The sequence below is a fragment of the Vicia villosa genome, unplaced genomic scaffold (assembly GCF_029867415.1).
Source record: "Vicia villosa cultivar HV-30 ecotype Madison, WI unplaced genomic scaffold, Vvil1.0 ctg.001605F_1_1, whole genome shotgun sequence".
NCBI lineage: Eukaryota > Viridiplantae > Streptophyta > Magnoliopsida > Fabales > Fabaceae > Vicia > Vicia villosa.
This window is the reverse complement of record NW_026705673.1, coordinates 478,701-494,233: the sequence shown is the minus strand read 5'-3', so window position 1 is coordinate 494,233 and position 15,533 is coordinate 478,701. Positions and strand designations below refer to the sequence as shown.

General features: G+C 35.0%; 3 protein-coding genes across 3 annotated transcripts; 1 reads left to right on the top strand and 2 right to left on the bottom strand.

Annotated features, from left to right (window-relative positions):
* Nucleotides 1-4,825: 4,825 nt before the first annotated feature.
* Nucleotides 4,826-6,366, bottom strand: LOC131635986 (uncharacterized). Its single transcript, XM_058906620.1, has 3 exons — nucleotides 6,124-6,366; nucleotides 5,236-5,986; nucleotides 4,826-5,112 (listed from the first exon to the last, which is right to left on the bottom strand). The coding sequence occupies exons 1-3, from the start codon at nucleotides 6,364-6,366 to the stop codon at nucleotides 4,826-4,828; spliced, it is 1,281 nt and encodes a 426-aa protein (XP_058762603.1).
* Nucleotides 6,367-7,341: 975 nt separating this feature from the next.
* Nucleotides 7,342-8,830, bottom strand: LOC131635985 (uncharacterized). Its single transcript, XM_058906618.1, has 2 exons — nucleotides 8,204-8,830; nucleotides 7,342-7,983 (listed from the first exon to the last, which is right to left on the bottom strand). Exons 1-2 carry the CDS (start codon nucleotides 8,828-8,830, stop codon nucleotides 7,342-7,344), a joined length of 1,269 nt encoding a protein of 422 aa, XP_058762601.1.
* Nucleotides 8,831-12,545: 3,715 nt separating this feature from the next.
* Nucleotides 12,546-14,815, top strand: LOC131635990 (GDSL esterase/lipase At5g22810-like). Its single transcript, XM_058906623.1, has 5 exons — nucleotides 12,546-12,816; nucleotides 12,951-13,084; nucleotides 13,189-13,422; nucleotides 14,162-14,417; nucleotides 14,529-14,815. The coding sequence occupies exons 1-5, from the start codon at nucleotides 12,576-12,578 to the stop codon at nucleotides 14,717-14,719; spliced, it is 1,056 nt and encodes a 351-aa protein (XP_058762606.1). The 5' UTR covers nucleotides 12,546-12,575; the 3' UTR covers nucleotides 14,720-14,815.
* The last annotated feature ends 718 nt before the right edge of the window (nucleotides 14,816-15,533 follow it).

Here is a 15,533-nt window from a genome sequence, read left to right as displayed (position 1 = left end):
CGATGTATACAAAAATAAAAAAGCCAACAAAACTGGTATTCGATGCCCTGTTAGAGTTGATGCCTAAGCCGACAGGGCTTTTGGTGAACATGCTGATGATTTCTTGGATTAAGTTGCCTTACAAGGTAGAAGTAAAGTGAGTACTTTGATAGATAGCTAGCATGCTATTGATGAAGAATTGAAAGACGACTTATGGACCGATATTACGATATTTATTTTTGTATTCTATCATTTGTTTTACAAGTATATTTTTTTGCAATAATAATAACATCTCTATTGTGTAAACATATGATGTGTTCATTGTTACTCAAAATGATAAGTACGTGAAAAAGAAAATGCTTGTTTATTGTGTTGAGCGTTTGATGGGGTTTAAGACACAACTCATCCATGATTATATTACAAATGGAGCAAATAAAGAACAACCTCCATATGAGGTATATTCATTTATTGATGAAGCTACTTCAGAGAAATTTGTAGAGTCTCGCAACACTCCCAAGTTCTTGGAAAAAAAGCCAAAAAGGAAAGGAAAATTGAGCTAGAAATATATATCCACATAAGTTGTCTCATGGAGGATATCAAATACTTTAAAAAAATTTGATTGAAGAAAAAAGAAAAGAAATGGAGGAAGAGCGGGGAGGGCACGCCAAAGAAAAGACGACGAGTACACATCAGATGCTACGCACGAAGTGGCTAAAAGGATTGTAAGTAGATACTTTTTTCAACAATATTTATTTTATTTAAATCAATTTGGTAAAGATAAATTTCATGTGTTATAGGATGATCTTGTTGTACAAACCAAGGTCGTCCTCTTCACTTCACAAGGTCGTCATGACATCTTGGTAGAAGCGATTGAAAAGAGAAACATCGTAGGCATGTTCGTGGTCTTGATAGAGGCGTTGGCTTCAAGGTACATTTTGGACGCTCTCAATCATCTAGAGAGAAAATTGGTAAGAAAGATGTTGAAGAGATTGTTGTTGTTGAGTTAGGGAAAGAAAGAGATAAGTGGAAGGAGGAGCAGGCGGAGAAAGAGAGGTACTTGGAAGAGGAGAGGGAGAGGTTGTTGCAGACGATGCGGGAGAAGTTCTTGGAGGAGGAGAGGGAGAGGTTGTTACAGACGGTGCGGGAGAAGTTCTTGGAGGAGGAGAGGGATAGGTTGTTGAAAACGGTCGAAGAGTGTGTAACACCACTCTTAACCCCCGCGAATATATATAAATAATTCAGAGTAAACATGGAACAAGGATGTCACAATTCAAAATAAACAGTATGTCATATAGATTGTCATGCTTCACGAGGAACAAAAATCTCATTTTAGTGAACCATGTTCAACACAGCGAAAATAATTTTAAAACTGAATAACATAACTATCACTTATAAACACCAATCACCAGTTCATAAACCAAATAATATAATCCAACAAAATCAATAAACTGAAAGTATAACAATCAAGTAAAAAAACAAGCGTTCCCCAGTGTTACAGATCAGAGCATGACACCGACGCTAAACTAGACGGAGTAGCCTATAAGCTATCCTCACCAAAGCCAAAAACCGCTACTCCTCAATCTGAAAAATGTCAACAGTAAGGGTGAGACATTTCACAATTAAACTATATTATAAGTTCATAACAAAAAAACATCATCAGCGCATTATCCACCCAATTGCAATGTAGTTAGATATTCAGAAAATATTCACCAGACAACACAAAATACAATCAACTACATCACCGTGAAATAACACTGGAAATCTCCCAATCATGTTATAACAATATAAATGCAATGCACTGACACTATGCATGTGGTACCAATTTGTCATGGGATTAACTCATACGACTGATCTAAACATAACCGAGATACGGCCATGCCAGCACTAATTCCCCACAATGGGAATTATGCCATCCACTAATCCAAAACATCGCCCGGATTCAGCCACCAAATGATTATGAATGCATGCACAAACATCTAACATACTTACCATCATCACCGATCATGATGAGCAAATCATATCAACACCACATCACCGAATTTAGTATGTTCATGTTCAACATTATTCAATAATCAATTGTACATAATCACACTTAATATCATATCAATATCACCTCAATATCACAACATATCATCACCACATTATCACATTGTAACACTTAACAATACATGCATACAATGTATAATTCACCAACATAATTAAATACGAATATTTAAATAAAAAAATCAGCCACTACCCATATCACCATTTTATCACATAAATTATTTTATTAACTTTACAATGCCCAAAACGGCCCTTGAAACGGACCTACGGTTCAAAAGATACAAAAAATAAAAGTTGCACAATTAGGCTCATTCGCCCGGCTCCTAGACTGGCTCGCCCGGGGCTCTGAGGCGGTAGTGTGACATCCCTTCACCCGCTACGCTCTCCCGGCAGAGATGTGTGGGCGCACGCTGGCCCGAAGCTTCGATCCGTCCGCCCGACGCTATGCACCAAAACCATAATTTCTGCTGTGCGATTTTGGCATCCCTCTTCTCCCAATTCCAATCCAATCGCACCAAAACGGTCCCCATACTAAAACATCACCAAATAACATATCCTAACACAATTCTAACACTTTTTAGGGGTCATTTAACACAAAACACATTCATCATTCCATCAATTTCATCAAATCACTCAAAATAACCTAAACTTCCAAAACCCCAAAAATCCTAAAACGAAAAATTCAATCGACTTGAAAAATACACATAAATCAGTTCTATCATATCTAAACTAATAATATAGGATAAATGGATTGTCACCCCTTACCTTAGCCAAATGCCCTTGAATGTGCTTCTCATCTTCTCTTGATTCTTTCACGTTCTTTTGCTATTCTCCTCTTTTGCTTTCTAATTTCTTCTTTCCCCTTATTTCCTTGTTTTATGAAAATAAAATAAAATCCAACTTTAGTAAGGCCTAACACTTAGCACCTCCCATCTACTAATCACGACACTGGTCCAACAGCGTTATTTTCATAGTTTCTCCAATAATCCAATAAAATACCGAATAATCCAAATAATTAATTTAAATTCTAAATAAATTAAATACTGGAAAATATGGGGTGTTACAGAGTGTCCAGAAGGAGCACGAGGAGTGAGAGAGGATAAATGAGGAGAATATGTTCGAGAGGTGTACCTGCGATGTTCTTGAGGTATAAGTTGTAAGTTGTTGTTATTATTGTCTATGTATTTCAATTTTGGATTATATTTATGTCATTTTTATGAAGCATAAATTGAGTTTGTTGGGTATATTCAGTCACACAAACTTAGATCAGTTGGAAATTCGAGAGAATGTGGTTGAGAAAGTTATGAGTGGTACAAGTGTGGCACATAGTTTTTATGTCAACTAGGGCAGTGTTGAACCTTCACCACCAAATCAAAATAGTGTTGAGAGACTAGAGATGATGACGAATATTAATGAAGATCCAATCTGGAGTATTCAATTAAGTCATGATCCAAAGTAGTTCTTTGTACTTTCTAAGCTCTCTATACATGAACTTTTGAAGGGGAATGAGTTGCTAGACAGTTTCGTATTATAATTGTAGTGCTCGTAATTATAATTTTTATGTCAATTTCTATTTATATTCATACTTTCTTGTACTTTAACATAAATATTTACCCTGGCAAGCACATCCATGAGTTATGTGCTGAAAGGAAGCTTATAAACAAGTATTGTATCTTAGATGCTACGAAGATTGCTCTTACTAGCGATTCTCCAAAACATGAAATAAAGAATTACTTACAAGACAAGTTTATGGAGAAAGGGAACACCAAAGATTGTTAGTTGGCCCCATTTTACCGCGAGTAAGTATATTTTAATTTGTGTTTTCATTTATAAATCATTTTATCCATGTTATTAATTATTCTGAATGTTTATGCAAGAGACCTTGGCAACTACTAGTCATATGCCCGAAGAAAAATACTATAGTTTTGTTATGCTCATTGCACTCTGGACTGCCAGAGGTTGTGATTAACGCTTTGAATGGGTAAGTGATATTATTTTCAATACTCATATTTAACTTTATAATTGAATAGTTTTTATTCATATATAATTTTAACCGACATGTGTAAAGCGATGGAGGAATTTAATGCGCACAAAAAGAATCTTATTGGTCAAAAGCCACACTATGTTAAACCAAAAGTAAGTATATTACTTGTGGTTTTTGAAATTTTATTATTTTTGTGTATTAGTGTGACATAAATAAATCAAAATTATTTGTAGTGGAGAAAACAACCCAACAACTATTTTGTGGATACTATGTTAAGAGATATATGCTTCATATTCTCTCCGGACGCATTACAAATGGATGGATGAAGATTAAGGTATTAGCTTAATCAATATATACACACATATGCATATACCTATAAGTTAATGTTGTTTTTTAGCTTATCATAGTTTAAATTTAGTTCTAATTATAGGAGCTTAGTAACGAAACACCATACTCGAAAGAAGAAATTGATGACATTCGATCACGTTGGGAGAGTTTATTTTTATCTTGTTATGAATCTCTACAACAACAATAGTTTTTCTTGGTTGCTGTAATCTTAATTTGTATATGAAAAGAGGTTCTTTCATTTGATGTGCAAATATGCAAATGTCAAATGTGCGTATTCTGTCTTGCTGGTGATTACATTTAAATTTGTACAATTTGTTTAAAATGATATGATATATTTCAAGTCTATAATTTCTATGTAAAAAATGATACATGCAAGTTAATAGTTTTTTTTTTGAAGTAAATGATATATTATTACCAGCAAAAAACAATAATACAGTGGTGATTTATAGATCCACCCACAAGAAAAACAACCTAGAACATCAATTGGCCTATATAATTCCTAAGTTTAATGTAATTCCAGCTTCTATAAACTATACAATCAATAATATTCTGTACATAATCAGTGTGACTAGTATGTTTAAAAACTATATCGTTCCTTCTTGCCCAAATGCCATAGACAGGTTTAGTGAAAGCCATTTTCAACAGTTTAGCCCTTGTCCCTTTCTTGGATGTAGCTTTGAGTACCCACTTTAATTCCTCCTGCCACTTTAGAGGCTGATGATCATAGTTCAACCAGGTCAAAACCTTTTTCCAAATTTCTGCATTTGAATCACATTCAAAGAAACAGTGATCCCTACTCTCTTCTGCCCTTTTTCAGATGCTACATATGCTATCATCTATCATATTAAACCTTAGCAGTATGTCCTAGGTAGCTTGTTTACCATGACAAATTAACCATGTTATAAACTGAGATCGAGGTCTTGCTGCATTCTGATGAAATAGGAATATCCATTCAACAATTTCTCTAGCTTCACACATAGCCATGTAAAACATACTCATCTTAAATTTACTTTGATTTTTCATTCTATTCCATAAGGTGAGATGTTGCTGAGCTACCTCTCGCATATCTAGAATTCTGTTAAGCACCCAGGTTCTGCTCTTGGAAACCATAGCATCCATAGCATTTCTCCCTTTGAGGTAAACTATATGAATCCACTTCACCCAAAGGTTATCAGACTTCCTACACAAGTTCCACAAGTATTTCAGCATAGTGATCTTATTCCATTTAGTCAGATTTATAATACCTTGTCCACCTTGACTTTTTGGCCTACACACATTGCTCCAAGCCACGAGGCTTTTTTTGCTCACTTCTGTGTTGCCAGTCCATATAAAGGTTCTGCATAGCCTGTCAATTTTATCTATAACAGTTTGGGGCAAGGGCATACATTGCATCCAGTATTGGGCAATGGCTAAAATCACACTCTTTACCAACATGATTCTTCCAGAATATCTCAACAGTTTCACAGTACAGTGCTTCAGCCTATGAATGGTTTTCTCAATCAGGGGCATATATTGATTAATAGTAAGTCTCTTACAAGTTATTGGCACTCCTAGGTATTTCATAGGAAGTTTACCCTTAACAAAGTCAGAAACTTGAGATATGGTGTCCTTTGCATCCCTCCACAATAAACTCTGAATTTGTTAGGGTTGATCACTAATCCTGTTGAAGCAGAGAAGATATTCACAGTGCTCATCATAGTATGTATTAATTTTTTATCACCTCTGCAAAAATAAAAGTATGTCATCTGCAAATGTGAGGTTGGTGATACCTGCCTTCTTGCATCTAGAGTGATACTTAAAATCAAGGTATCTTGCATTTTAACCATCAATCTATCAAAGTACTCCATCATGAGAACAAACGGTAGAGGTGAGATAGGATCACCCTGTCTTAACCCTCTCTTTGCCATCATTCTCTCAGTAGTATGCCCATTTATGTTGAACTCATAAGAAACATTAGTGACAACAGTGAGGATCCACCTTGTAAACTCCCTTGGCATACCAATTTCCAGCATCACCTACTCCAAGGCATACCAATCCACCATATCATAGGCCTTTTGTAGATCCAGTTGAAGCATACATCTTGGTGTACCACTCTTCCTTGTATAGCCCCTTAACAATTCAAATGCAAGCAACATATGTTTGTGAATGACTTGGCCAAGGATAAAAGCAGCCTGGTTAATATTTACAATACTTGGTAGGATCTTCCCCAATCTCTGAGTCATAATCCTAGAAATGATCTTGTAAAAGGTAGAGCATCCTGCTATAGGCCTATAATCTCTTGCAATTTTGGCCTCACCAGTTTTTGGAATGAGAGTAACTCCAGTTCTGGTGAAATCCTTAAGGATCCTATCCTGATGGAAGAACTCATAGACTGCAGCACATACATCTTCCTTTATAATACTCCAACAGGCCTTAAAGAACTTAGCCCCATAACCATCCATACCTGGGGACTTATTATCACCTATACCATTGAGGGCATTCTCAATCTCATCAATAGTCACCTGACTGATCAACCAGTTGCTTTGATCCCTATTAATCTGTTTTCCTTTCCTCATAGCATCAATGTCTATATGAGTAGTACTATCATTAGTCTTCCCCATAAGATTCTTATAAAGCATGAGGAACTCCTCTTAAATATCTTTCTGAGTAGTCAGAATTGTACCATCATCTTTCTGCAGGAATTGGACACTCTTGTTGCTGTTTCTAGCTTTGACATAGGCATGGAAAAAAGCATTATTCCCATCTCCCATCCTAAGCCAATCAATCTTACTCCTTTGCATCATGCTATTCTCTTCCATCTCATTCCATTTCACTAAATCTTCAGTACATCTTCTTATTTTTTCTATAATGTTCTTATCCATAGGATTGGATTTGATCACTGTGTAGGCCAAGTCTAACTCCTTCCTGGTATCATCAATTTTCCTTTGAATTTCATTCATAGGTTTGTGCAGTTTTCTGAGAATAGGCTGTAGTCTCATCAATCTTCCCTAAAGAATTTCCATGGGCCTCCCCCTCTTAGGTTTAGTCCAGCTTTGCTTCACACAATCCTGGAACCCCTCAATATCTATCCAGCTATTATTGAACCTGAATCTCTTTTTCTGTCTTGCTATATCAGGTTTACTCAGATACAACATTGCATGACCTGAAATATGGGGTGGTAGGACATTAAGCACAAGGTCTGTATTCTCCTGAAACCATTCAGTATTAGAAATTAACCTGTCTATCATAGAATAGATAGGATTCTCAGCCTGCTTGTTAGACCATGTGAAGAAATCACCTTTGCTCTCCATCTCACACATCCCTGTAGAAGTTAGCATATCATTAAAGTCTGCATACTCAGCTTCCACAATCATCTTTCCTCCAACTCTATCATTTGCATTTGCAACATTATTATAATCACCTATAGCACACCAAGGTCCCACATAGTGTTTTTGTATATCCTTCAAGTCTTTCCAGAGCTTTTTCCTCTTATCCAACTCATTCAGAGCATATATGGCAGTCATCCAAAATTTCAAGTTCCCCCTTCTATCATACACTCCACAGTGGATGTATTGACTAGAACTCCTAACAGGCCCAATATCCACTTTAGAATCATCCCACTGGATCCAGATTCTACCATTATGATGGTGCTAATAGTTATCAATATAATCACCCTTCAGCTTAAGCTTGTCTCAATTGCTTTAGCCTTATCCTTTTTAACTCTTGTTTCAATTAGAACAACTATGTCAGCTTGGAATTTAAGGAGATGGGAGATAATCTACCTAATTTTCCTATCCTTATTTAGCCCCCTAATATTCTAGGCTATTAACATGGGCCCCTATCCACAACACTTAGGTGGTCATTCAAAACCCCTACTGCTTCAAATCCATTTAGACAATCTATTTGATGAACAGAGTCAGGGAAAAGGTGATTCTTACCTGTATCTCTTCCTGCCTTGTGAACTTTTGTCCAGTCATTGCCAGCATCAGCCTCTCCACCTCCATTATGCTTAGGTGTTGAGACTACCTCTGCATATTTACCATCTTCAGCTTTCTTTTCCTCTTCAGCTTTCTTTTCCTCTTCAACTGTTTTAGGTAACTCAGGCTTTTTAGGTTTTGGCACCCACTGTTTTATCTTAGGCTTCTCTCCACAATTATGTCCCACTTGTTGGCATTTTTCACAATACTTTGGGAGCCATTCATATTCAACCGCTTGTTTCCTTTTTTGACCACTATTATCTTTGATTGTTATCTCCTCTGGTAGCTTCTTTGTAATATCCATCTCCACCAAGATTCGAGCATAAGAAACTCTCAATTTGTGAGTGGTACATTCATCTGTCACCAAGGGATTTCCCAATGCACTACCTATCTTGTTCAGGCTGGATGCACCCCATAATTGGAGAGGAAGCATAGGCAATTTGATCCATATAGGAAGAGTCCGAAGAAGGTCATTCTTCAAATTGAATTCTGAATTCCACTCCTTGATCAGCACAGGCATGCCTCAGATGGTATAAGGTCCCTTCATCAGCATCAAATCCATATCCTCAGAATTCTTGAATCGAAGGATGAAGTATTGATCGGTAAAATAGCAAGTGTACTATTTTGCCTCTTGTAATAATAGGGAAAATTCCCCAAATATCGATCTCAGGGACTGCGCAGGAATGATGAGTTCAATTCAAAGTTCAATTAAACAAAAACTGCAATTGGATTTTGTTTGGTTATTATCACTTAGCGAAAAGTAAAATAAGCAGTAAATGAAATTGACTTTTTAACAAATATGAGTAACATGCTAGGGATAGTGGATGATTGACATTGTAACAACTCTGAAATCTCTATTGCAACAACTTATTTTCAATAATCAATTACCGGTTCTTAAGGTTGTTTGATCCTAAGTCCTTAGTGAAAAAACCTTTGATCCTTCATCCTAAACCCTAAGTCCTTAGAGATTTACAATGAAATCAAGCAATTAAGTTATCAAGAATATCCGGTTACTATAAGGTAATCCTAGTCCTAGGTAATATCAATTATAGCATATTCTCATGAAAGCATTATCAATGGTTGTCCAACCTAAACGATAATCATACATCAATTCCGATTTGTCCGAAAGGAAAAGCATTAGAAACATCAAGAGAATAAATCAACAATGAAAAACATGATTGTTATTGCAATTGCAAACTCAGAGTCATTACAAAGTGAAATCAGAGCCACCCCCTAGCATTGGGGGGTTTAGCTACTCATAGTAATCAAAGAAAACATAATAATGAATAAAGACATTACAAGAAATTGGAGGAGATTGAATCTTCAATTGCTTCCGTTCATGAAGATCTTCTTCTCTCCCAAACCCTTGCTTTCTCCAATCTTCTATTGTATTCTTTTCTCTAATCTGTCAAAAGTCCCTCTCTCCTTACACAAACCTTGTTTAAATAGTATTAGCATCAGTCTTAGTGTCCATAAAAAGTCCAAAGTACCCTTAATACAAGATAGAGTAAAACAGATCAAAAAGTGAAGTTTCTGTCCGCATCCATCTACACGGGCCGTGTTGATTAACACGGGTGCCCGTGTTGATTTACTGTTTCACGTGACTTTTTTCTTTGCTGCAGGCCCATCAACACAGGCAGTGTTGATTAACACGGGCGCCCGTGTTGATTTACTGTTTGACGTAGCTTTTTCTTTGATGCAGGCCCATCAACACGGGCAGTGTTGATTAACACGGGCGCCCGTGTTGATCCTGATTTTTCAACTTTTGGCTTTCCGGAGCGTCCAACATTCAGCTTTTAGTCCTTATGAACCTATGCATCAACCTGCAACACTAACACTACCAAATCGAAGCATAAAGAAGATCTTTTGACATAAACTTTAAACCAAATGCAATGCAATACTATAAATTAATAAATATGATAAACTTAACTTAAAAAGCAATAAAACAACTGAATATGTTACCGAGATGATGAATTTGTGCTGGATGAAAGACATAATTTAATAGAAATGGTGACCGATCAAGTATCCCTCATCATGGTAAAACAAATCAGGTAGCTAGTTGAACAAAGTTCCATGCCTTCTGCATAAAGTTTTTTATTGCGTGCAAGCTCAAGTCCTCACCCATCACATACAAAATGAGTGCATTTTTCCAAAATTGAAGTTCTGAAGCGATGTCTTCATCATTAATTTCAACCTCAATTTCTCCATTTGTTACACTTCGTGCTATATACGCCATAGCTCGTCCTTTCGCAGGGTTTCGATTGTCGCTGATGACGTCTACCCATAGTCTGCGAGGTTCTTCACTCTTCAAATTTAGGGTTTCAGTCGTAACGGCCTCTTTGATGTTACCCGTTGATGAATCCACATTGGAATTGCTTACTGTCCCGCTCTTACTCCCTTCTTCCTCATCGTTCTTCTTTGGTGGTTTCACTGGTTGGCTCGCCGGTGATGAAGTGCAAAGCGGTGTTGTCGGCACCGTCGCTTTTGGACGCCCACGCAATCGCTTCGCTCCGCCCATCAGAAAAATAGATGGGAAAATTACATCTTCTTAAGTAAAGTTAATAGATTTTTAATGATACGATACAGGCCAGTGAAAATGATTCAGGAAAAAAAATAAACGCTAGTGAAATTGGTACAAATATAGCAAAAAAATGAGATTAAACCCCTCGGTTACCATATAAACCCAAGGTAAAATAGTAACTTATTAGTTTGGATATTAAATAAAAACGAAAGGTTTATGACACGCTTAACAAAATTTAGAAAAATAAAATATGTAGTTCTTTGGGATCGAACCCATGACCTTTTAACACTTTAACCTCAGTGTTTAAAACACCGAGGTGTTAAGTGCTATCTTTTCATGATGTCCTTCGTTACCTCGCCTAGTTATCAAGGTTAAACGCTTTTCGCGTCTGACGTTACAAGCGTTATTTGTAGTAGTGATAATAAAAGATCACTCGCTCAATCTCCTAAACCAAATACCCGCGAAAATTACACCAGTCGCTCACTGAGCAGCAAGCACACTTCTTGAAGAAGACGAAGACACTCTATTTGGTATTGACGCGGATGACATATAAGGTTTTCGAGGTACACCGAGAAAGCACATAAAAGATCACTGGCTAGATCTCTCTAACCAAAGACCCGGAAAAACGAAACCAATTTTCACTAAGCAACATTAACACTCTCAGAGGAGAACAAAAAGACTCAAACTATTATTAGCACATATGGCAGTTAAGGTTCTCGAGACAGACTAAAAAAGCACAAATATACAGATATGTAGGTTATTGTAAATTTTCCACATCCTGATGATAAGTGGGTAACATTTGTATAATGTAATAATAAGAAGAAAAAAAAGCATAATTTAGAATAGCTTTTAAAATTTAATTAGATGATAAAGTATTCAAACAATTAAAATAAAATAATTCTAGAAGGTTCTCTACCTCAATGTACACCAACCTAAACACATTAGTAATGAATCACTGCACCCAACCATATCTTTTATGGTGATGTCAATTAAAGTGTCTACTATTTTAATAAATAAAGCTCTCAATACATGTAAAAAACAGTAACAGGTCAACTGCAATGATGTATGATATAAGAATGCAATTACTTTTTTATTTTTTCAAATGCATTGATTAGCTACATTGATGTAACAATGTTATGATGTAGAAGGAGTAATCATAAAGTTGATTTATCATGGATGAGAGTAACTTAGCAGAAGGTCTTATCAATTAAGTTTTTACTTATTAAATATCTAAAAATAAATATTAATAAATCTTTACTTTTTTATTTATTTATTTTTGTTTATAATTTTCTACTTATTTAATATTATAGATTTGTTTATCTAACAACAATAAATATTAAATTAAATACATTATTTTAACTAGGTAAATAAAATTGAACAAATAAATATTTACATACATAAATATACAGTCAAAATTTGGGTACCATGATTTTCTCTTCAATTATTACAAACTTGAGGATACTATACACTTTATTAATTATTTAGATTTATTAATTGCAATTTACTAAGGACAGTCTAGCTACCAAAAATATGAAATAAAATTATTTATTTCATCCAAAATATATGTTTGTCCAATAAAATAATATACTAGAACAAGCTCCTTCCCCTATATATAGACCACCTTAGAAGGAGGACATCACTTCTCTCTTTCCATCTTTGCACTATATATACACTATCTCAAAAGGAGGAGAACACTTCTATCCTTGCATGAAAATTATACTTCTACAAAAGTGGAATTCAAAAAATGAATTATTTAAGTTCTTTATTTACTTCACTTGTTCTTTTTATTGTGTTACTCTATGTGGTGAAAGGCAAACCACTAGTTCCTGCATTATTCATTTTCGGAGACTCTCTTGTTGATGTTGGCAATAACAATAATTTACCTACTGCTATTAAAGCAAACTTCCTTCCATATGGAAGGGATTTTGTAAATCACTATCCAAGTGGAAGATTCTCCAATGGAAAGCTTACAATAGATTTTGCATGTATTTTACTTTCCTTAATTAGTAAAATAGTTGATGAATTTTCTTAATACTTACAATTTTATGGATGAAATTACTTAATTACTTTTCTTCTTCTTTTTGCCTCTATTTAACCTATATTAATTTTTTTATTGCAGCCGAACTCTTTGGATTTAACTCTTACCAACCAGCTTACCTAAATTTAATTACCAAAGGGGACGACAACCTTTTGAATGGTGCCAACTTTGCCTCTTCTGCTACTGGTTACCATTACTCCACAGTTGCACAATATGTAAAAAAATAAATTATTTCTCACTATTTTCTTTACATTATGTGACATGACTGACATGAATATATTAATTGATTAGTAACTTTGTGTGTGTTTTATGGGTGTAGAATGTCCTTTCATTAAGCAAACAACTAGAATTCTACAGGGATTACCAGAAGGAACTGGAGAAAATAGTTGGTCAATCAAATGCATCATCAATTATATCTGGTTCAGTATATTTTGTTGTTGCTGGGAGTGGTGATTTTATACAAAATTATTTCATAAGTCCAATCCTCCACACTATTTATACACCTGATAAATTCTCAGACATTCTTATACAATGTTATTTCAATTTCATTCAGGTAAACTGCTCTCTCTACATAGATATGTTGTCTAAAAATTATTTTTGTAAAGAGAAAATGAAAAGAGAATCTCTCATGTTCATTTTAACTTATCTCCAAAAGCATATATATATATATATATATATATATATATATATATATATATATATATATATATATATATATATATATATATATATATATATGGAAATTTTATTTTTATTTTTTAATTAATAAAAAATTGTGATTGGTTGTTTATAAAACCACATGTTAGGTTTGTTTATAAGCAAATATGTTTCTTTTATCTATTGAGAGATAAAAGGGAGTTGTTTTAAATTTGAAAACGACACTGGTGCAACCTTTGAATTTACCAATAATGTGTATTAAATAGCATATTTCTATTTAACAATAAAGATTTGTTCAAATTATGCTAAATAATTTATAATAGTTAAAATTTGAGTCTAATCATCTTTTTTAATTTATCATTAAAAAATAAAATATGAAGAAAATAACATATTTTCCTTATATTGAAATACATTTCTCAACAAACAATAAATGAAACAAATATAAGTTCTACTTGCACCCCTCGCGTTTACATTAAAATCTATCCCTATAATTTACGAAAGTACTTAGAGATTTGGAGGTATAACTAAACTCCGTTGATTCAAAACTATTAAAAAAGAATAGAAAATAAAAAATTTCTTTTTTGAAAAAATAATTTGTTATTCATTTCTAATCTTGCATGGTATGTCCTTGATAGAATTTATACGCACTTGGAGCAAGGAAGATTGGTGTATCAACTTTACCTCCAGTAGGTTGCGTACCTATAATCATCACTCTTTATGGCTTTCAAAACAACCAATGTGTTGAAAATTTAAATAATATTGCCATTGAGTTTAATAAAAAACTTATCTTAACTTCTGAGAATTTGCTAAAAATGCTTCCTGGCCTGAGATTGGTGTTGCTTGATATCTACACACCATTATATGAGCTTGTCACAAGACCTTCACATTATGGTAAGAAATTTAATTTTGTCAGGCCTAAAAGTCTATCTTATTTAAGTCTTATGAACAAGAAAGTTAGTTAATATATTTATTTTTATGTGTGGAATTAATACACTTTCACAGGATTTTTTGAAGCAAGGAAGGCTTGTTGTGGGTTAGGCTTGCTAGAAGTTGGTCCGGCGTGCAATTCATTTTCCATAGGAACTTGTGCTAATGCATCAGAATATGTATTTTGGGATAGTTTTCATCCCACACAAGCTGCATACAAGTTCTTGATGGAGAGTTTAAATTCAAGCGTCACCTCCCTTATATAATATTTGTTGTACGAATTTCTAAAATTTCTGATGAGCATAAATTGTCGGTTCAAGGTTCTTTCCCTGATGGCAGTATTTCCTTCGATTTTCTCATAATGTGTTAATATAAATAACTTGTTGATACTTTGTAACACCCCATACATACATTGTCTAGGATATACGTATATGGCATTATAATGGTACTCAAAAATCACAAACATAAGCAGCGGAATGGATAAATGTATAAGTACAAGTACAAAAGCCCAAACTGTCATAGCCAAAATACATGAGTTCCAACATGGTACAAATACATATCCATATTACATAAGATGAAGATACAAAGTATCAAGAACTACAAAAGAACACGTCGCCAAGAAACACCAACTCGAAGCTAAGTCATCTTACCCTTGCCTCGATCCTGCCTCAAACCACCTGAAAATAAGAAGTTGGATTGGGGTGAGATTACTAAATCTCAGTGAGTCTCCCTATCCTATGGGTTCACTCAGTTCTACAGGGAACATGCAATAGAACGGATTCACTAAGAATCCGGGTTACCTCTTGGCTAGGTACAGGTACATACAAGGTACACCACCATTGGAAGTCACATAACTAGGAGTAAGTTACAGCCCGCTCATTAGGCTACACAATCCACACCCTCAGTGAGTTACGCCCGTGCATCGCATCAAGAGACTTGTACTGGCACACTGCAAGATGGAACAAACGAGTCCTAAGTGGCACCCCGTTTGTGACGAGTTACAGCGGTGACATTGCCTACGTGGCGTCACGGCCTCGTCAACCATCAAAACGCACGTGTGAGGGACCCAGCCAGCTCAGT